Raw genomic sequence first — 15,967 nt, 5'->3', positions numbered from 1 at the left:
AGTGAAGAAACCTCTGATGTTGCAAACAAACAGGAATGTGGAGGTAGGCATCCTGTATGTCTACAGAGCAGAGAAATTCCCCGGGGCTCCACTGAAGCGATTACCGAGCAAAGGGACTCCATCTTGAAGCGGAGGATCCTCACGTGGCGATTGAGTAGTTTGAGGTCCAAGATTGGACGAAGCGAGCCGTCTTTTTTCGGGACTACGAAGAGATTTGAGTAGAACATCTAAAACAGTTCGTTTGGAGGAACGGGAACAATTACTCTGGTGGATAGGAGGGAAGAGACGGCCTGGAGGAACCCTGGGGTGAGGGACGGTTGTTTGGGAGGATGAGACAGAAAGAAGCGTCTCTTTGGGAGGGAAGAAAATTCCATTTTATAGCCAGATGTGATGATTTCCCTGACCCATGCGTCGTTGACAACAGACAGCCATGCGTCTTTGAAAGTAGAAAGCCTGCCTCCCACCCTGGAAGAAGTTCCAGGTGGGGGTGACCCGTCACTTGGAGGAAAATCTACCGGAGCAGGATCCTGAGGGCTTGGAGGGTCGGCTCTTTGGTCTCCAGCGGGGTGTGGGTTTATACGATGGTTTTCTCCATTCTCCGGAGGTAGAGGGCCGGTCCTGCTGGAAGGAATTTTACGAGGAAGGAAAGGGGCGAAAGGACCTAAACTGACGAGGAGCTTTTCTGTTGAAAAAACGTCTAGGCGGAGACTGAGGAAGGGAGGTACTTTTACCTCCGGTGGCATCAGAAATTATCTGATCCAGCCTGGCGCCAAAGAGCCTAGAACCCTGAAAGACTAGGTTGGTGAGTGACTTCTTAGAGGTGGAGTCCGCACTCCATGTCTTCAACCAAAGGATACGGCGTATGGCAACTATGTTGCTGTTAGCTCTTGCTGAACACCCAGCTGCATCCAAAGAGGCGGCCAAGAGGTATTTACCAGCATGATTAATTTGGTCAGCCAGCTCCACTAGCTCGTCCTGAGGAGCTGACGCTAAAATGCCCTTGCAAAGAATTTTTGCCCAGGCTGAAATGGCTTTCGCTACCCATGCGGAGGCGAAACTGGGACAGAGAGAGGCGCCAGTTGCCTCAAAAATCGATTTGGCCAGCGATTCGATCTGCCTGTCCGTTGAATCCTTAAGTGATGCGCCGTCCGGAAGGGATAGGACCGTTTTTGAGGAAAGACGGGAGACTGGTCGCTCCACCTCGAGAGCTTTGGCCCATTTCGCGAGAAGGTCCGCATTAAAGGGATATAGCACGTCTAGGTGCCTGCGTCCAGGGAACCGCTTTTCAGCATGCTCCCAGTGTTTGGTTAACGTAGTCTCGAACTCCTCGTGATAAGGAAAAGTTCGAGAGGGAGGTTTCGCTCGTTTGAAGGGGACAGAGCATTCTTGTGGGGGCGTCTTGTCCTCCTTTATTTTGAGCGTTTGGGTAATCGCTGATATGAGACTATCTACTATGTCCTGTGTTTTGGACATGTGGTCCGAATCTGATTCAGACCCCGATTGGGAGTCTATGTCTGGCCCAATGTCGACCTCTGAAGAAGGAGACGGAGGCGAGCAGAGCAGCCTGGATGATGCGGAGGGGCCTTGGGAGCTGGAAGAAGAGCAAGACAGGGCCCCCTTCCTGGAACTCCTACCCGGTCTGTCCCTCTGGAGGTCGCGGTCAGGTGCGGACGACTCACTGTGAGAGGCGGTCAGAGCACAGGTGGCTGTAGACAGCTGAAGTAATCGTTCTAAGACCTGGACCAGGGACTGAGACACTTTAGTCAGGTCCGCGACCGACTGAGACATTGCAACAGCACAATCTGGGGGCGGGGGGGAGCTCTCATCCTGGGGTTCGGTGTGCTCCTGAGGGGCAGACATAGTAGAAGGACTGCAGGATGGTCAGAAAGGTGACGACTGACCAGATGCCCACTTCTTTTTACAGCGCGCGTAGGCGTAGTGAGTAGCGGTGGGCCTAGAATAGGGAGCCCTTACAGGGTCGGGCATATGTGGAGTCTGCGGCAGTACAGCAGTATAGCAGAACCAGATAGGTTTAAGTACTGAAGGGAGGGGAGCGAGTACTGCCGAGAGGAGCTAATTAGAGCCCCAGGAAAAGCAGAGCCTACCGTAGCCTTATGCGCAGCAGAGCCGAGTAGATGTGTCACTCAGCAGAGCTCCTTGCAAAGAGGAACGCGAGATTCCAGCAGAAGGACCTGAATGGTGGATGGAGCTTAGCGGCCGTGCCACGCGATTGGGTGGAGTTTAGCGGTCGTGCCGCACAATTAAGGGGAAGGAGGAAGCTGCAATCGAAAGCAGCTCTGTGATAGGCTAAAAAGAAGCGCGAAAAGAGCGCGGGGCGTGAGCTGATGACGCTGCCCGCCCGCAAATGAAAGTGAAAGTAACAAACCGCCCGGAGACTGGCTTGCTGCCCCCGATGCCCGTGACGCCGCCGATGACAGTAGGTACTGGCAGTAGCTGCGGGGGACCCTTGCTGAGCTCCCGGCTGTGGCCGGTGAACAAAGAATCTGGCGAGGCGCGCGCCTGGGAAAAGAAAGGGCGCAATTTTTCTTTTTTTATTAAAGAAAGTGAGGGCATTGAGGGGTTAACAGCAGCGCCGATGGCTTCTATGTGAAGGAGCATGGGGCCGGTGGGGGCAGTCAGACCACTTACCTGACGCCCACATCTTGAATGCGAAGAGGATGACCACAGGGGCCCCACGAATAGGGGAAAGGCCGCTGGGAAGGAAGATCCTCTATACCCACACTGCGTCTGAGCAGTGCAGAAGACGGCGTCAACCCCTTGCTAGAAGGGGGAAGGCCACTGCCGGTGACCACCATCTTCCTCTCAGCCCTCTCCCGGGAGAGGGGTGAGGAGGGGAATTGGCTAGAACCAGCCACCTTACATCAGCCCGTAGCACCCGAATGGTGATAGGGAAAGGGTCCTACCTGAGAGGTGAGATGTGGGCGACACCACATTGCTCGCTCAGCCGCCTGATATGGGAAGGCAGGGTGAGAAATCACACCGTTACCCGACGCTGTATCTGGAAAACAAATGGAAAAGATTAATAACACAACTAAAACCTTTAAGGAAAAATGGATAGTTAACTGCGGATCTGGGGAGAGTCCGCTTCCTACAGACACTAAGCACAAACTGAGGTAACTTGGTGCCTGTCGGTGGGTGTATACTGCCGGGGAGGAGCTAATTTTCTCGTTTTGCATAGTGTCAGCCTCCTAGCAGCAGCAGCATACACCCATGGTAACCTGTGTCCCCCAATGAGGCGATAAAGAAATATGAAGTTCTGTTTTTCTACAGTATCCATCACTTATTTCATGCAATCAAATGCAAATTAATTATGTAAAAATCATAAAATGTTATTTTCTGGATTTTTTTTACGATTCGGTCTCAAAGTTGAAGTGAACCTACGATAATAAATTACTGACTTCTCCATTCTTGTGTGAAAACTGTCAAAATCTGCAGTGCATCAAAAACTTATTTTCCCCTGCACGACTGCATGCCAGTGAGAATGTTCTTATATACTGATAATAAAGTTTACATGGCTACAACTAGTATGCTATTGGTACTGAAATGTGATTTTATTAATTTTGATACAATGCACCACTGTACAGATACTACTATAGGGTCTGGGGTACTCTCTTGGTAACATTATAGGGCTAGTATATTTTGTTGCTATTACGTTGACATCCATTTATGAGCATTTCAATGTGGTTTATTTGTCGTGTTTCGACATTCTTACATAGTGGGCAATAACGTCTTTTTTTCTTATGTGTTTTTCAATTACATTGTGAGTAAAGTCAAAAGAGTGTATAACAGTAGTATATATATTTACCTATTACCTTCTGGAAAACTTCATGATGTCAAAAGGAAAGCAACATGGAATATTTTTCTCCTATATATTTTTTATGCAAACTAAAAAAATAATGTCAAGTTTAGTGATAATAGCTCAAGCCCTTTAAGAGAAAGATGCTGAATTTGGGCGGTCTGCTGTCTACCATTTGTCAACCTGCACAACAAATTCATTCTCATTTACGCCACTTAAGTACCATAAACTATGTCAACAGTGTTTTTAAGCCCTTGGCTAAGGCCGGTTTCACATTTGCGTTTAGGGCCGCAGCGTCGGCCTGCGCACTGCCACCGCTAAGCCCCGCCCCCTGCTGCGCCTCCGCCGGTAGCTCCACCTCCAGGCGCATGACGCTGCATGCGTCCCCTATCTTTATCACTGAGGACGCAGGCCATGCGCAGTATGCGTTTTGACGGCGCCTGCGTCCTTTTGACGGTGCACCGACCAGCGCCAAACGCAACCTGTTGCAATTTGGTTGTGCTCGGCGCACCGTCAAAAGGGCGCCGCCAAACGCATACTGCGCACGGCCTGCGTCCTCAGTGATGAAGATAGGGGACGCATGACACATGCAGCGTCATGCGCCCGGAGGCCGAGCTACTGGCGGAGGCGCGGCAGGGGGTGGGGCTTAGCGGCGGCCATGCGCAGGCCGACGCTGCGGCCCTAAACGCAAATGTGAAACCGGCCTAAAGAAACATTTCTGGGGAAGGCACATGGCAGTTGTAAGATTATTAATAAAGACCATTATAAGCTAATCTGTACTAATCATAGTACAATACTGTTTTTCTATGTCAGAGAACTAAAAACATTGAACAAATTCCCAGAGTGCAGCATTCTTACTAAGATGATAGTCAACTGAGGATTGTTGCATATTTAGAAATGAAAAATACAGCACACCTCCTCTGTCTGCTTTTGTCTTGGTAGGAGTGGACGGCCTGGAATGGATTTGCAAAGGTTTTTCTGAGGCCGGACTCTGAGGCATGGCCTGTATAAAGAAGTCGGCTACAGTCATTAGAAATTCCACACTTGCGCACACATAAAGTTTCTCCAAGATGGCTGTGATGGAACGATCTTGTCCTATTTGCTTGTAGCTTATATCAATCATACTGCGTGTGCAAGAGGCATCTTTCTGGTCAATCATTCTGGTAAAGAGTAAATGATAGATCAGTCATGCTGATGTTTTAGATGCATTTAGAGGATCACGAACAGCTTTTATTTTAAGTTCACAGCAATAATGCACAAAATAAATAAAGAGTAAAGGAATAAAATGTTAAATTTAATTTACTAGCATTCTTGAGGCCACATTAAACTTCATAAAACTTCTAGGCCACGTAAACACACATTCTTAAGGTCCTTATCCACATCAAAAATAAAGGTCGGTCAAATAGGATAATTTTGACCATAACTAATGATTGTCTGCTGCCTTGGCAAAACAAATGAATGTTCATTTTGAGCCACGCCCTAAAAACAGATGTTTTTTATCCATCAAAAGACCAATCTGCATATTAAACTTTTTCAGCAGATCGTAAGCACAGGCTGCATCATCGTCCGAAAAAAATCCAATACCGCCGATGCAGTACGAGATGTACACTACCGTTCAAAAGTTTGGGGTAAAGCTGCTCCCACAACAGCTCAATGGGGTTGAGATCTGATGACTGCGCTGGCCATTCCATTACAGATAGAGTACCAGCTGCCTGCTTCTTCCCTAAATAGTTCTTGCATAATTTGGAGGTGTGCTTTGGGTCATTGTCCTGTTGTAGGATGAAATTGGCACCAATCAAGCGCTGTCCACAGGGTATGGCATGTCGTTGCAAAATGGAGTGAGAATAGCCTTCCTTATTCAAAATCCCTTTTACCTTGTACAAATCTCCCACTTTACCAGCACCAAAGCAACCCCAGACCATCACATTACCTCCACCATGCTTGACAGATGGCATCAGGCACTCTTCCAGCATCTTTTCAGTTGTTCTGTGTCTCATAAATGTTCTTCTGTGTGATCTAAATACCTCAAACTTGGATTTGTCTGTCCATAACAGTTTTTTCCAATCTTCCTCTCTCCAGTGTCTGTGTTCTTTTGCCCATATTAATCTTTTCCTTTTATTAGCCAGTCTCAGATATGGCTTTTTCTCTGCCACTCTGCCCTGAAGGCCAGCATCCCGAAGCCGCCTCGTCACTGTAGACGTTGACACTGGCATTTTGCGTGTACTATTTAATGAAGCTGCCAATTGAGGACCTGTGAGGCGTCAATTTCTCAAAATACAGACTCTAATGTACTTGTCTTGTTGCTTAGTTGTGCAGCGGGGCCTTCCACTTCTTTTTCTACTCTGGTTAGAGCCTGTGTAGGAAATCTTCAATTTCTTGGCAATTTCTCGCATGGAATAGCCTTCATTTCTAAGAACAAGAATAGACTGTCCAGTTTCACATGAAAGTTCTTTTTTTCTGGCCATTTTATAAGTTTAGTGGAACCAACAAATGTAATGCTCCAGATTTCTCAACTAGCTCAAAGGAAGGTCAGGTTTATAGCTTCTCTAATCAGCCAAACTGTTTTCAGCTGTGCTAACATACTTGCACAAGGGTTTTCAAGGGTATTCTAACCATCCATTAGCCTTCTTACACTGTTAGCAAACACAAAGTACCATAAGAACACTGGAGCGATGGTTGTTGTAAATGGGCCTCTATACACCTATGAAGCTATTACATTACAAACCAGACGTTTACAGTTAGAATAGTCATTTACCACATTAATAATGTATAGAGTGTATTTCTGAATCATTTGTTAGATTCATTGGAAAAAACTGTGCTTTTCTTTCAAAAATAAGGAAATTTCTAAGTGACCCTAAACTTTTGAATGGTAGAGTATGTTTATGTACCGATGAGTGGCCGATTCGGCACATATTTGGATCCTATATATCAGGACGTTTACAACCCATTCAATCACATTTCAAAAAATTGCTTTGACTAGAAGCAGCATCATTGTTTAGTGGAGAAGAAAGGTTCGAAAGATAACAAAAGAGAAAGTGACGAGTCTCTTGAACAGACAGACCTGGATGTAGCCCTTGTTACTCCCTCCCTAAGATCATCAAGAGTGCACGATTTGAGTTGAAATGAAAAGTCCATTGAGCTATCGGCACTCATCTTTCCTGAAGAAGACAGAAGATGAAGCCTCAGTTCTCCCAGACGTAAGTTTTCATTATGATGCCAGTCAGAAGCCACCTAATAAAAAAACAAACATCCAAAAAGCAATTAGATTAAAGGGGTTTTCCCAAAAAACAAAGTTCATTTTAATAAATACAGTTGTGCGCAAAAGTTTACATACCCCAGCAGAATTTTTGCTTTTTGGCCATTTTCAGAGAATATGAATGATAACACCAAAACTTTTTCTCCACTCATGGTTAGTGGTTGGGTGAAGCCATTTATTGTCAAACTACTGTGTTTTCGCTTTTTAAATCATAGTGACAACCCAAAACATCCAAATGACCCTGATCAAAAGTTCACAAACCCTGGTGATTTTGGCCTGATGACATGCACAGAAGTTGACACAAATTGGTTTGAATGGCTACTAAAGGTAATATCCACAGTGTGTGTGCATAAAAGCCGAGTGATTTTCTGAGATCCAGACAGACTCTTGCATCTTTCATCCAGCTACTGACGTTTCTGGATTGTGAGTCATGGGGAAAGCAAAAGAATTGCCTAAGGATACAGTGGGGCAAAAAAGTATTTAGTCAGTCAGCAATAGTGCAAGTTCCACCACTTAAAAAGATGAGAGGCGTCTGTAATTTACATCATAGGTAGACCTCAACTATGGGAGACAAACTGAGAAAAAAAAATCCAGAAAATCACATTGTCTGTTTTTTTTTCATTTTATTTGCATATTATGGTGGAAAATAAGTATTTGGTCAGAAACAAGCAATCAAGATTTCTGGCTCTCACAGACCTGTAACTTCTTCTTTAAGAGTCTCCTCTTTCCTCCACTCATTACCTGTAGTAATGGCACCTGTTTAAACTTGTTATCAGTATAAAAAGACACCTGTGCACACCCTCAAACAGTCTGACTCCAAACTCCACTATGGTGAAGACCAAAGAGCTGTCAAAGGACACCAGAAACAAAATTGTAGCCCTGCACCAGGCTGGGAAGACTGAATCTGCAATAGCCAACCAGCTTGGAGTGAAGAAATCAACTGTGGGAGCAATAATTAGAAAATGGAAGACATACAAGACCACTGATAATCTCCCTCGATCTGGTGCTCCACGCAAAATCCCACCCCGTGGGGTCAGAATGATCACAAGAACGGTGAGCAAAAATCCCAGAACCACGCGGGGGGACCTAGTGAATGAACTGAATGAACTGAATGAACTGAATTAAAGATGTGTCTGACAGGATATCAGGACTCTTCAGACCTACAGATGACTACCCATTCCTGCTACTACATGTGGGGACAAATGACACCGCAAGAAACGACCTGGAAATCATCTGCAGAGACTTTGAAGACTTAGGCAAGAAAGTGAAAGAACTGGGAGCGCAGGTGGTCTTCTCTTCCATCCTCCCAGTGGATGGCCATGGAACAAGGAGGTGGAATAAGATTCTGCAGGTGAACAACTGGCTACGTTGATGGTGCCGTCAGCAACGATTTGGATTTCTGGATCACGGAGTGAACTACTTATACGATGGACTACTTGCTAGAGATGGGGTGCACCTTACGAAGACTGGAAAGCATGTATTTGGAAGTCGCCTTGCTACACTTGTAAGGAGAGCTTTAAACTAGAACAACATGGGAAGGGAAGCAAAAGACAGAAAAAGCCATACACCTGACAAATGCTATTGAGAACTCTGCTATTAGAAGTGGAAAGGAAGAACAAAGACGAAAGAATCTAATTAATAAAAATATTGGAGAAAGAGAAACCAATCACAAACTAAAATGTTTCTATACTAATGCACAAAGCATGGGCAACAAACAAGGAGAATTGGAACTACTAACACAGGAACAGAAATATGATGTAATTGGAATCACTGAAACTTGGTGGGACAATACACATGATTGGAATACAAGACTAGAAGGATACAACTTATTTGCAAGAAACAGACTTGATAAACGAGGAGGGGGTGTCGCATTGTATGTTCGAAACGCGTATATCTGCACAGAGATTGAAGCTTCAGAGACTGGGAGTTCTGTGGAAACTGTTTGGGTAAGAATACAAGGACAGAACAATGGAAAGGACACCATTGTAGGCATTTACTACAGGCCGCCTGTGCAAGCCGAAGATATAGATGAACTCTTTATGCATCAGATGGCCAAGTTCTCCAAAAAATATGACATAGTTGTCATGGGAGATTTCAACTATCCAGACATTTGTTGGGAATCTCTCTCAGGCAAAACTAACAGGTCAAGGAAATTCTTATCCTCTCTTGCTGACAACTTTATCTTCCAAAAGGTAAGGGAGAAAACAAGGGGAACTGCTACCTTGGATCTAATCCTTATAAACAGGGAGGAAATGGTTGGAGGAGGTAAAAGTGGCTGGGACCCTAGGAGGTAGCGACCATGCTATTTTAGAATTTTGGATTACTAGAGGTGGAAGACCTGTGAAGACTCAGACGTCAAGGTTAGATTTCAGAAAGGCAGATTTTAAGGGATTCAGAAAGAGAATTGGAGGGATCCAATGGCTGGCTATCCTTAAAGACAAAAATGTCCAGGAAGGATGGGAAATCTTGAAAAATGAAATTCTCAAAGCACAGTTGTTAACAATTCCGAAAAGAGGGAAGAATAGGAAGCATTTAAGGAAACCAGGATGGATGAACACAGAACTTAAGCACATGCTAAAAAGGAAGAAAAAAATGTTTATAAAATGGAAAGAGGGAGGCATATCTAAAGAAGAATATAATGCTGTCTGCAGAACCTGCAGGGCACAAATCAGATTAGCTAAAGCTGAAAATGAACTGAGGCTTGCAAGAGATGTCAAAAGCAATAATAAAGGATTTTGGGGATATGTCAAAAGTAAAAGAAAAGTCAAAGATGCTATAGGATTTTTACAGGATGAAAATGATGAAATGGTAAGACAGGATGTTGAGAAGGCTGAACTTTTAAATTCCTATTTTGCATCTGTTTTCTCTCAGAAAGGAAATGCAACATCAACTGTTATTCACTGTCCTATTAAGGGAATAGAAGAATCCAGGATATCTATAAACAGAAAGATAGTGAGGAAACACTTAGCTAACCTAAATGAATTCAAGTCTCCAGGTCCAGATGAATTACACCCCAGAGTACTGAAGGAGATAGCAGAAGAAATTTTTGAACCCCTCTCCATAATCTTTGAAAATTCTTGGAGAACAGGAGAAGTGCCAGAAGACTGGAGAAGAGCAAATGTTGTTCCTATCTTCAAAAAGGGGAAGAAGGTGGACCCAGGCAACTATAGGCCGGTGAGTCTGACTTCTATATCAGGAAAGATCTTTGAACAAATTATTAAACAACATGTATGTCAATACCTGGATAAGAATGAAGTGATTAAACAGAGTCAGCATGGGTTTCTAACTAATAAGTCATGTCAGACTAACTTAATTTCCTTCTATGACGGTATCACTGATTGGGTGGATCAAGGAAATGCTGTAGATATAGTATATCTTGACTTCAGCAAAGCATTTGACAAAGTCTCTCATACAATCCTTATTGAAAAAATGACTAAGTATGGAATGGACAAGGCAACTGTTAGGTGGATTCATAACTGGCTTAGTGATCGGACCCAAAGAGTGGTCGTAAATGGCTGCACATCCAGTTGGAAGAATGTCTCAAGTGGGGTACCACAGGGCTCTGTCCTGGGCCCTGTATTGTTCAACATCTTTATCAATGATTTAGATGAAGGAATTGAGGGTAAACTGATTAAATTTGCTGATGACACAAAGCTAGGAGGGATAGCTAATACTAGAGAAGAGAGAGAGAGGATTCAAAAAGATTTAAATAAACTGGAGAAGTGGGCAGCAACTAACAGAATGGTTTTTAACAGGGAGAAATGCAAAGTACTACATCTGGGCAATAAAAATGAAAAAAGCATATATAGAATGGGAGGAATAGGGCTAAGTGACAGCACATGTGAAAAAGACTTGGGTATACTAATAGATCACAGACTGAATATGAGTCAACAGTGTGATGCAGCAGCAAAAAAGGCAAATGCAATTCTAGGATGTATTAACAGAAGCATACAGTCTAGATCACGTGAAGTCATTATTTCCCTCTACTCCTCTTTGGTCAGACCTCATCTGGAATATTGTGTCCAGTTTTGGGCACCACATTTTAAAAAAGACATCAACAAACTGGAGCAAGTTCAGAAAAGAGCGACCAGAATGGTGACCGGTCTGCAAACCCTGTCTTATGAGGAAAGGTTGCAGGATTTGGGAATGTTTAGTTTGCAAAAGAGAAGACTGAGAGGAGACTTAATAGCTGTCTACAAATATCTAAAGGGCTGTCACATTGTAGAAGGATCAACTTTATTCTCATTTGCACAAGGAAAGACTAGAAGCAATGGGATGAAACTGAATGGGAAGAGACACAGATTAGATATTAGAAAAAACTTTTTGACAGTTAGAGTGATCAATGAGTGGAACAGGCTGCCACGAGAAGTGGTAAGTTCTCCTTCAATGGAAGTCTTCAAACAGAGGCTGGACAGACATCTGACTGGGATGATTTAGCGAATCCTGCTTTGAGCAGGGGGTTGGACCAGATGGCCCAGGAGGTCCCTTCCAACTCTACGATTCTATGATTCTATGAACTGCAGAGAGCTGGGACCAATGTAACAAGGCTTACCATAAGTAACACACTACGCCACCATGGACTCAGATCCTGCAGTGCCAGACGTGTCCCACTGCTTAAGCCTGTACATGTCCGGGCCCGTCTGAAGTTTGCTAGAGAGCATTTGGATGATCCAGAGGAGTTTTGGGAGAATGTCCTATGGTCTGATGAAACCAAACTGGAACTGTTTGGTAGAAACACAACTTGTCATGTTTGGAGGAAAAAGAATACTGAGTTGCATCCATCAAACACCATACCTACTGTAAAGCATGGTGGTGGAAACATCATGCTTTGGGGCTGTTTCTCTGCAAAGGGGCCAGGACGACTGATCCGGGTACATGAAAGAATGAATGGGGCCATGTATCATGAGATTTTGAGTGCAAACCTCCTTCCATCAGCAAGGGCATTGATGATGAAACGTGGCTGGGTCTTTCAACATGACAATGATCCAAAGCACACCGCCAGGGCAACGAAGGAGTGGCTTCGTAAGAAGCATTTCAAGGTCCTGGAGTGGCCTAGCCAGTCTCCAGATCTCAACCCTATAGAAAACCTTTGGAGGGAGTTGAAAGTCCGTGTTGCCAAGCGAAAAGCCAAAAACATCGCTGCTCTAGAGGAGATCTGCATGGAGGAATGGGCCAACATACCAACAACAGTGTGTGGCAACCTTGTGAAGACTTACAGAAAACGTTTAACCTCTGTCATTGCCAACAAAGGATATATCACAAAGTATTGAGATGAAATTTTGTTTCTGACCAAATACTTATTATCCACCATAATATGCAAATAAAATGAAAAAAAAAAAACAGACAATTTGATTTTCTGGATTTTTTTTTCTCAGTTTGTCTCCCATAGTTGAGGTCTACCTATGATGTAAATTACAGACGCCTCTCATCTTTTTAAGTGGTGGAACTTGCACTATTGCTGACTGACTAAATACTTTTTTGCCCCACTGTATATGGGAAAAGGTAGTTAAACTGTATAAAAAATTAAAGGCATACAAAACGATATCCAAGGAATTGATAATGCCAGTCAGCAGCATTCAAATTGTGATTAACAAATGGAAAAAGGAGATTTTTGTGTACTCACCATAAAATCTCTTTCTCTTAGCCTTTAATTGGGGGACACAGAACCGTGGGTGTTATGCTGCTGTCCACTAGGAGGCGACACTATGCATAATCTGAAAAAAGATTAACTTTGGCTCCTCCTCTGCAGTATACATCCCTGGACGGCGTCAGCCTTCTCCAGTTTTGTGCAAAAGCATTAGGAGGAATATACCAGAAACATAACCATGCCTGTAAAAAAGGCTACTATAACCAGGCTCAAACAACAATATGAGAACCCAACCGTAACAACGGCCCGCAAGGGCAACAGGGTGGGAGCTGTGTCCCCCAATTAAAGGCTAAGAGAAAGAGATTTTACGGTGAGTACACAAAAATCTCCTTTACTCTGTCGCCTTATTGGGTGACACAGAACCGTGGGACGTCCCAAAGCAGTCCCTGGGAGGGAAGCAGTGGACGAATATTGTGCTGACAGTCCCCTAGACTTGGGGTACTGCCGCCTGCAGGACCCGTCTACCCAGGCCCGCATCCGCTGAGGACTGGGTATGCACTCTGTAGTGTTTTGTAAATGTGTGCAGGCTAGTCCAAGTGGCTGCCTTACACACTTGATGTGCCGAGGCTTGATGACGAATGGCCCAAGAGGCCCCTACCACCCACGTAGAGTGTGCCGTGATACCGGCCGGAAGGGGAGAATTGTTGAGGCGGTAAGCCTCTTGAATGGTGGACTTGATCCACCTAGCAAGGGTGGCTTTGGAAGCCGGTAGGCCCTTGCGAACGCCTTCTGGAAGAAGGAAAAGTGAATCAAACTTCCGGAAGGGAGCAGTCCTAGACACGTAAATACGCAATGCCCTGACAAGGTCAAGCGTATGCAGAGCCTTCTCTACCCTATGAACGGGAGCCGGGCAAAGAGACGGTAGTGATATTTCCTCATTGAGGTGGAAGCTGGACACGACCTTCGGAAGGAAGGATGGTACTGTACGGAGAACCACCCTGTCCTGATGAAAAAACCAGGAAGGGTTGTCTGCAGGAAAGAGCTGAAAGTTCAGACACCCTGTGTAGCGAGGTGATTGCCACCAGGAAAACCACTTTCTGTGATAGAAAGCGGAGTGAGACCACCCTAAGGGGTTCAAAAGGAGGTGACTGTAGTGCTGTCAAGACCAGGTTGAGGTCCCACGTCTCCAACGGACGTTTGTAGGGGGGAACCAATCGGGAAACCCCTTGGAGAAAAGTCTTCACTTGCGGCTTGTTAGCAATACGCCTCTGAAAGAGCACTGAAAGCGCTGACACCTGGCTCTTCAGCAAGCCCAGGGATAGCCCGGCGTCCAGGCCTGACTGAAGGAAACCGAGGACCTTTGGAAGAGAATAGGGAAATGGGATCTGCCCACGAGATTCGCACCATGTGAAGAAAACCTTCCAGGTACGATAGTAAATCCTGGCTGAAGTTGGCTTTCGAGCCCTGATCATGGTTTTAACAACGTCCGGTGAAAAACCTGCTTGGGTCAAAACCCAGGTCTCAATGGCCACGCCGTCAAATTGAGAGCCCCTGAGTTCTGGTGGAAGAACGGGCCTTGTGACAGGAGGTCGGGACGTGTGGGGAGACGCCAGGGAGCGTCTGCTGTGAGTTGCACGACGTCTGTGTACCATGTACGCCTGGGCCAGTCTGGAGCGATCAGAATGGTGGTAACACCCTCTTGTTTGATCTTCCTCAGGACTCTGGAGATCAGGGGGAGGGGTGGAAAAATGTACAGAAGCTGGAACTGGGTCCAGTCCTGAACCAGGGCATCTGCTCCGAGCGACCGCGGATCGCGCGTCCTGGCCATGAAGTTGGGAACCTTGTCATTGAGATGGGATGCCATCAGATCCACGTCCGGGGTCCCCCAACGATGACAGATCTGACAGAAGACTTCCGGATGGAGAGACCGTTCCCCCGAGTCCATTCCTTGTCGGCTGAGATAGTCGGCTTCCCAGTTGTCCACACCCGGAATGTGGACCGCGGAGAGTGTTACTTCGGTCATCGCCTGGATGCTGCGGGTGTCGCCTTGATGGTTCACGTATGCCACTGCGGTGGCATTGTCCGACTGTACTCTGATATGAGAGTCCGCTAGCAAGTGATGGAAGGCTTTCAACGCCAGGAAGATGGCCCGAATTTCCAGGATGTTGATGGGCATGGTCGATTCCCTTGGTGACCACCTGCCTTGGGCTCTGTGATGTAGGTGCACCACGCCCCAACCCATAAGGCTTGCGTCGGTGGTCAAAACCTTCCATTGACCGGAGAGAAAGGATTTTCCCCTTGCAAGCGAGGTTGGCTTGAGCCACCAGTGCAGGGACCTCCTGGTGTTTGCTGATAACCGGAACTCCCTGTCGAGGGAGAACGGATTCCTGTCCCAGGACTTGAGGATGGCTAGTTGAAGGGGTCTGAGGTGAAACTGGGCAAATGGTACCGCCTCCATTGCTGCTGCCATCCTGCCAAGTACTCTCATGGCATACAGGAGAGATCTGGGGGACTTGTGGAGGAGTGTGCGAACTCCCAGACGGAGAGCCAGTGCCTTGTCCCTGGGGAGGATCACCAGACCCTTGGGTGTGTCGAATAGCATCCCCAGGAAGGTCAGAGACTGACTCGGGGTAGTCGATGACTTCTGTAAATTGACTAACCATCCCAAGCGCCTCAGAGTGTCGATCGTGATCGAGACGTTGACCTCGCAGTCCTTGAGGGTGGGGGCCTTGATGAGAAGGTCGTCCAGATATGGAACGACTACTATGCCTCTGGAGTGCAGAACGTCCATGGTAGCTGCCATGACCTTTGTAAATGTTCTGGGAGCCGTGGCGAGACCGAACGGGAGGGCCACAAAATGGTAATGGTCTTGGTTGATTGCGAATCTGAGAAACCTCTGATGGGCGGGAGCAATCGGTAAAGGCAGGTATGCGTCCTGTATGTCTATGGAGGCAAGATATTCTCCTTTTTCCATAGACGCAACGATTGACAGGAGGGATTCCATGCGGAAGGGACGAACTAGAACGTACTTGTTGAGTTGCTTGAGGTCTAGTATGGGTCGGACGCTGCCTCCATTCTTGGGCACCACGAACAGGTTGGAGTAGAAACCTCGGAAGCGCTCTTCTGCTGGGACTATGACTCCTGTTCGCAGGAGGGAAGAAACCGCTTGACGGAAGGCCTGAGCTTTGAGCGGGGATTTTGGAGGGACAGAGGGAAAAAACTTGTGCGGTGGGATGGTAGTAAACTCGATTTTGTTTCCTGAAGACACTATTTCCTTGACCCACTTGTCTTCTGTAATAGGCAGTCA

General features: G+C 46.0%; 1 protein-coding gene across 2 annotated transcripts in view; it reads right to left on the bottom strand.

Annotated features, from left to right (window-relative positions):
• The window catches only part of VPS13C (vacuolar protein sorting 13 homolog C), a 518,321-nt gene that overhangs the window by 171,539 nt on the left and 330,815 nt on the right, over window positions 1-15,967 (bottom strand). For both annotated transcript variants that reach the window (XM_073579421.1, XM_073579422.1), the window contains 2 exons: window positions 6,879-7,048; window positions 4,733-4,977 (listed from right to left, as the gene is read on the bottom strand). In XM_073579421.1, the coding sequence (XP_073435522.1) occupies window positions 4,733-4,977; window positions 6,879-7,048 (415 nt within the window). The remainder of the gene's footprint in view (window positions 1-4,732; window positions 4,978-6,878; window positions 7,049-15,967) is intronic.

Source organism: Dendrobates tinctorius, unplaced genomic scaffold (assembly GCF_039654945.1).
Source record: "Dendrobates tinctorius isolate UK_male_01 unplaced genomic scaffold, ASM3965494v1 ptg000062l, whole genome shotgun sequence".
In the NCBI taxonomy this organism is placed as follows: domain Eukaryota; kingdom Metazoa; phylum Chordata; class Amphibia; order Anura; family Dendrobatidae; genus Dendrobates; species Dendrobates tinctorius.
Note: the sequence above shows the minus strand (reverse complement) of the source record. Positions and strands in the feature narration are given on the sequence as shown.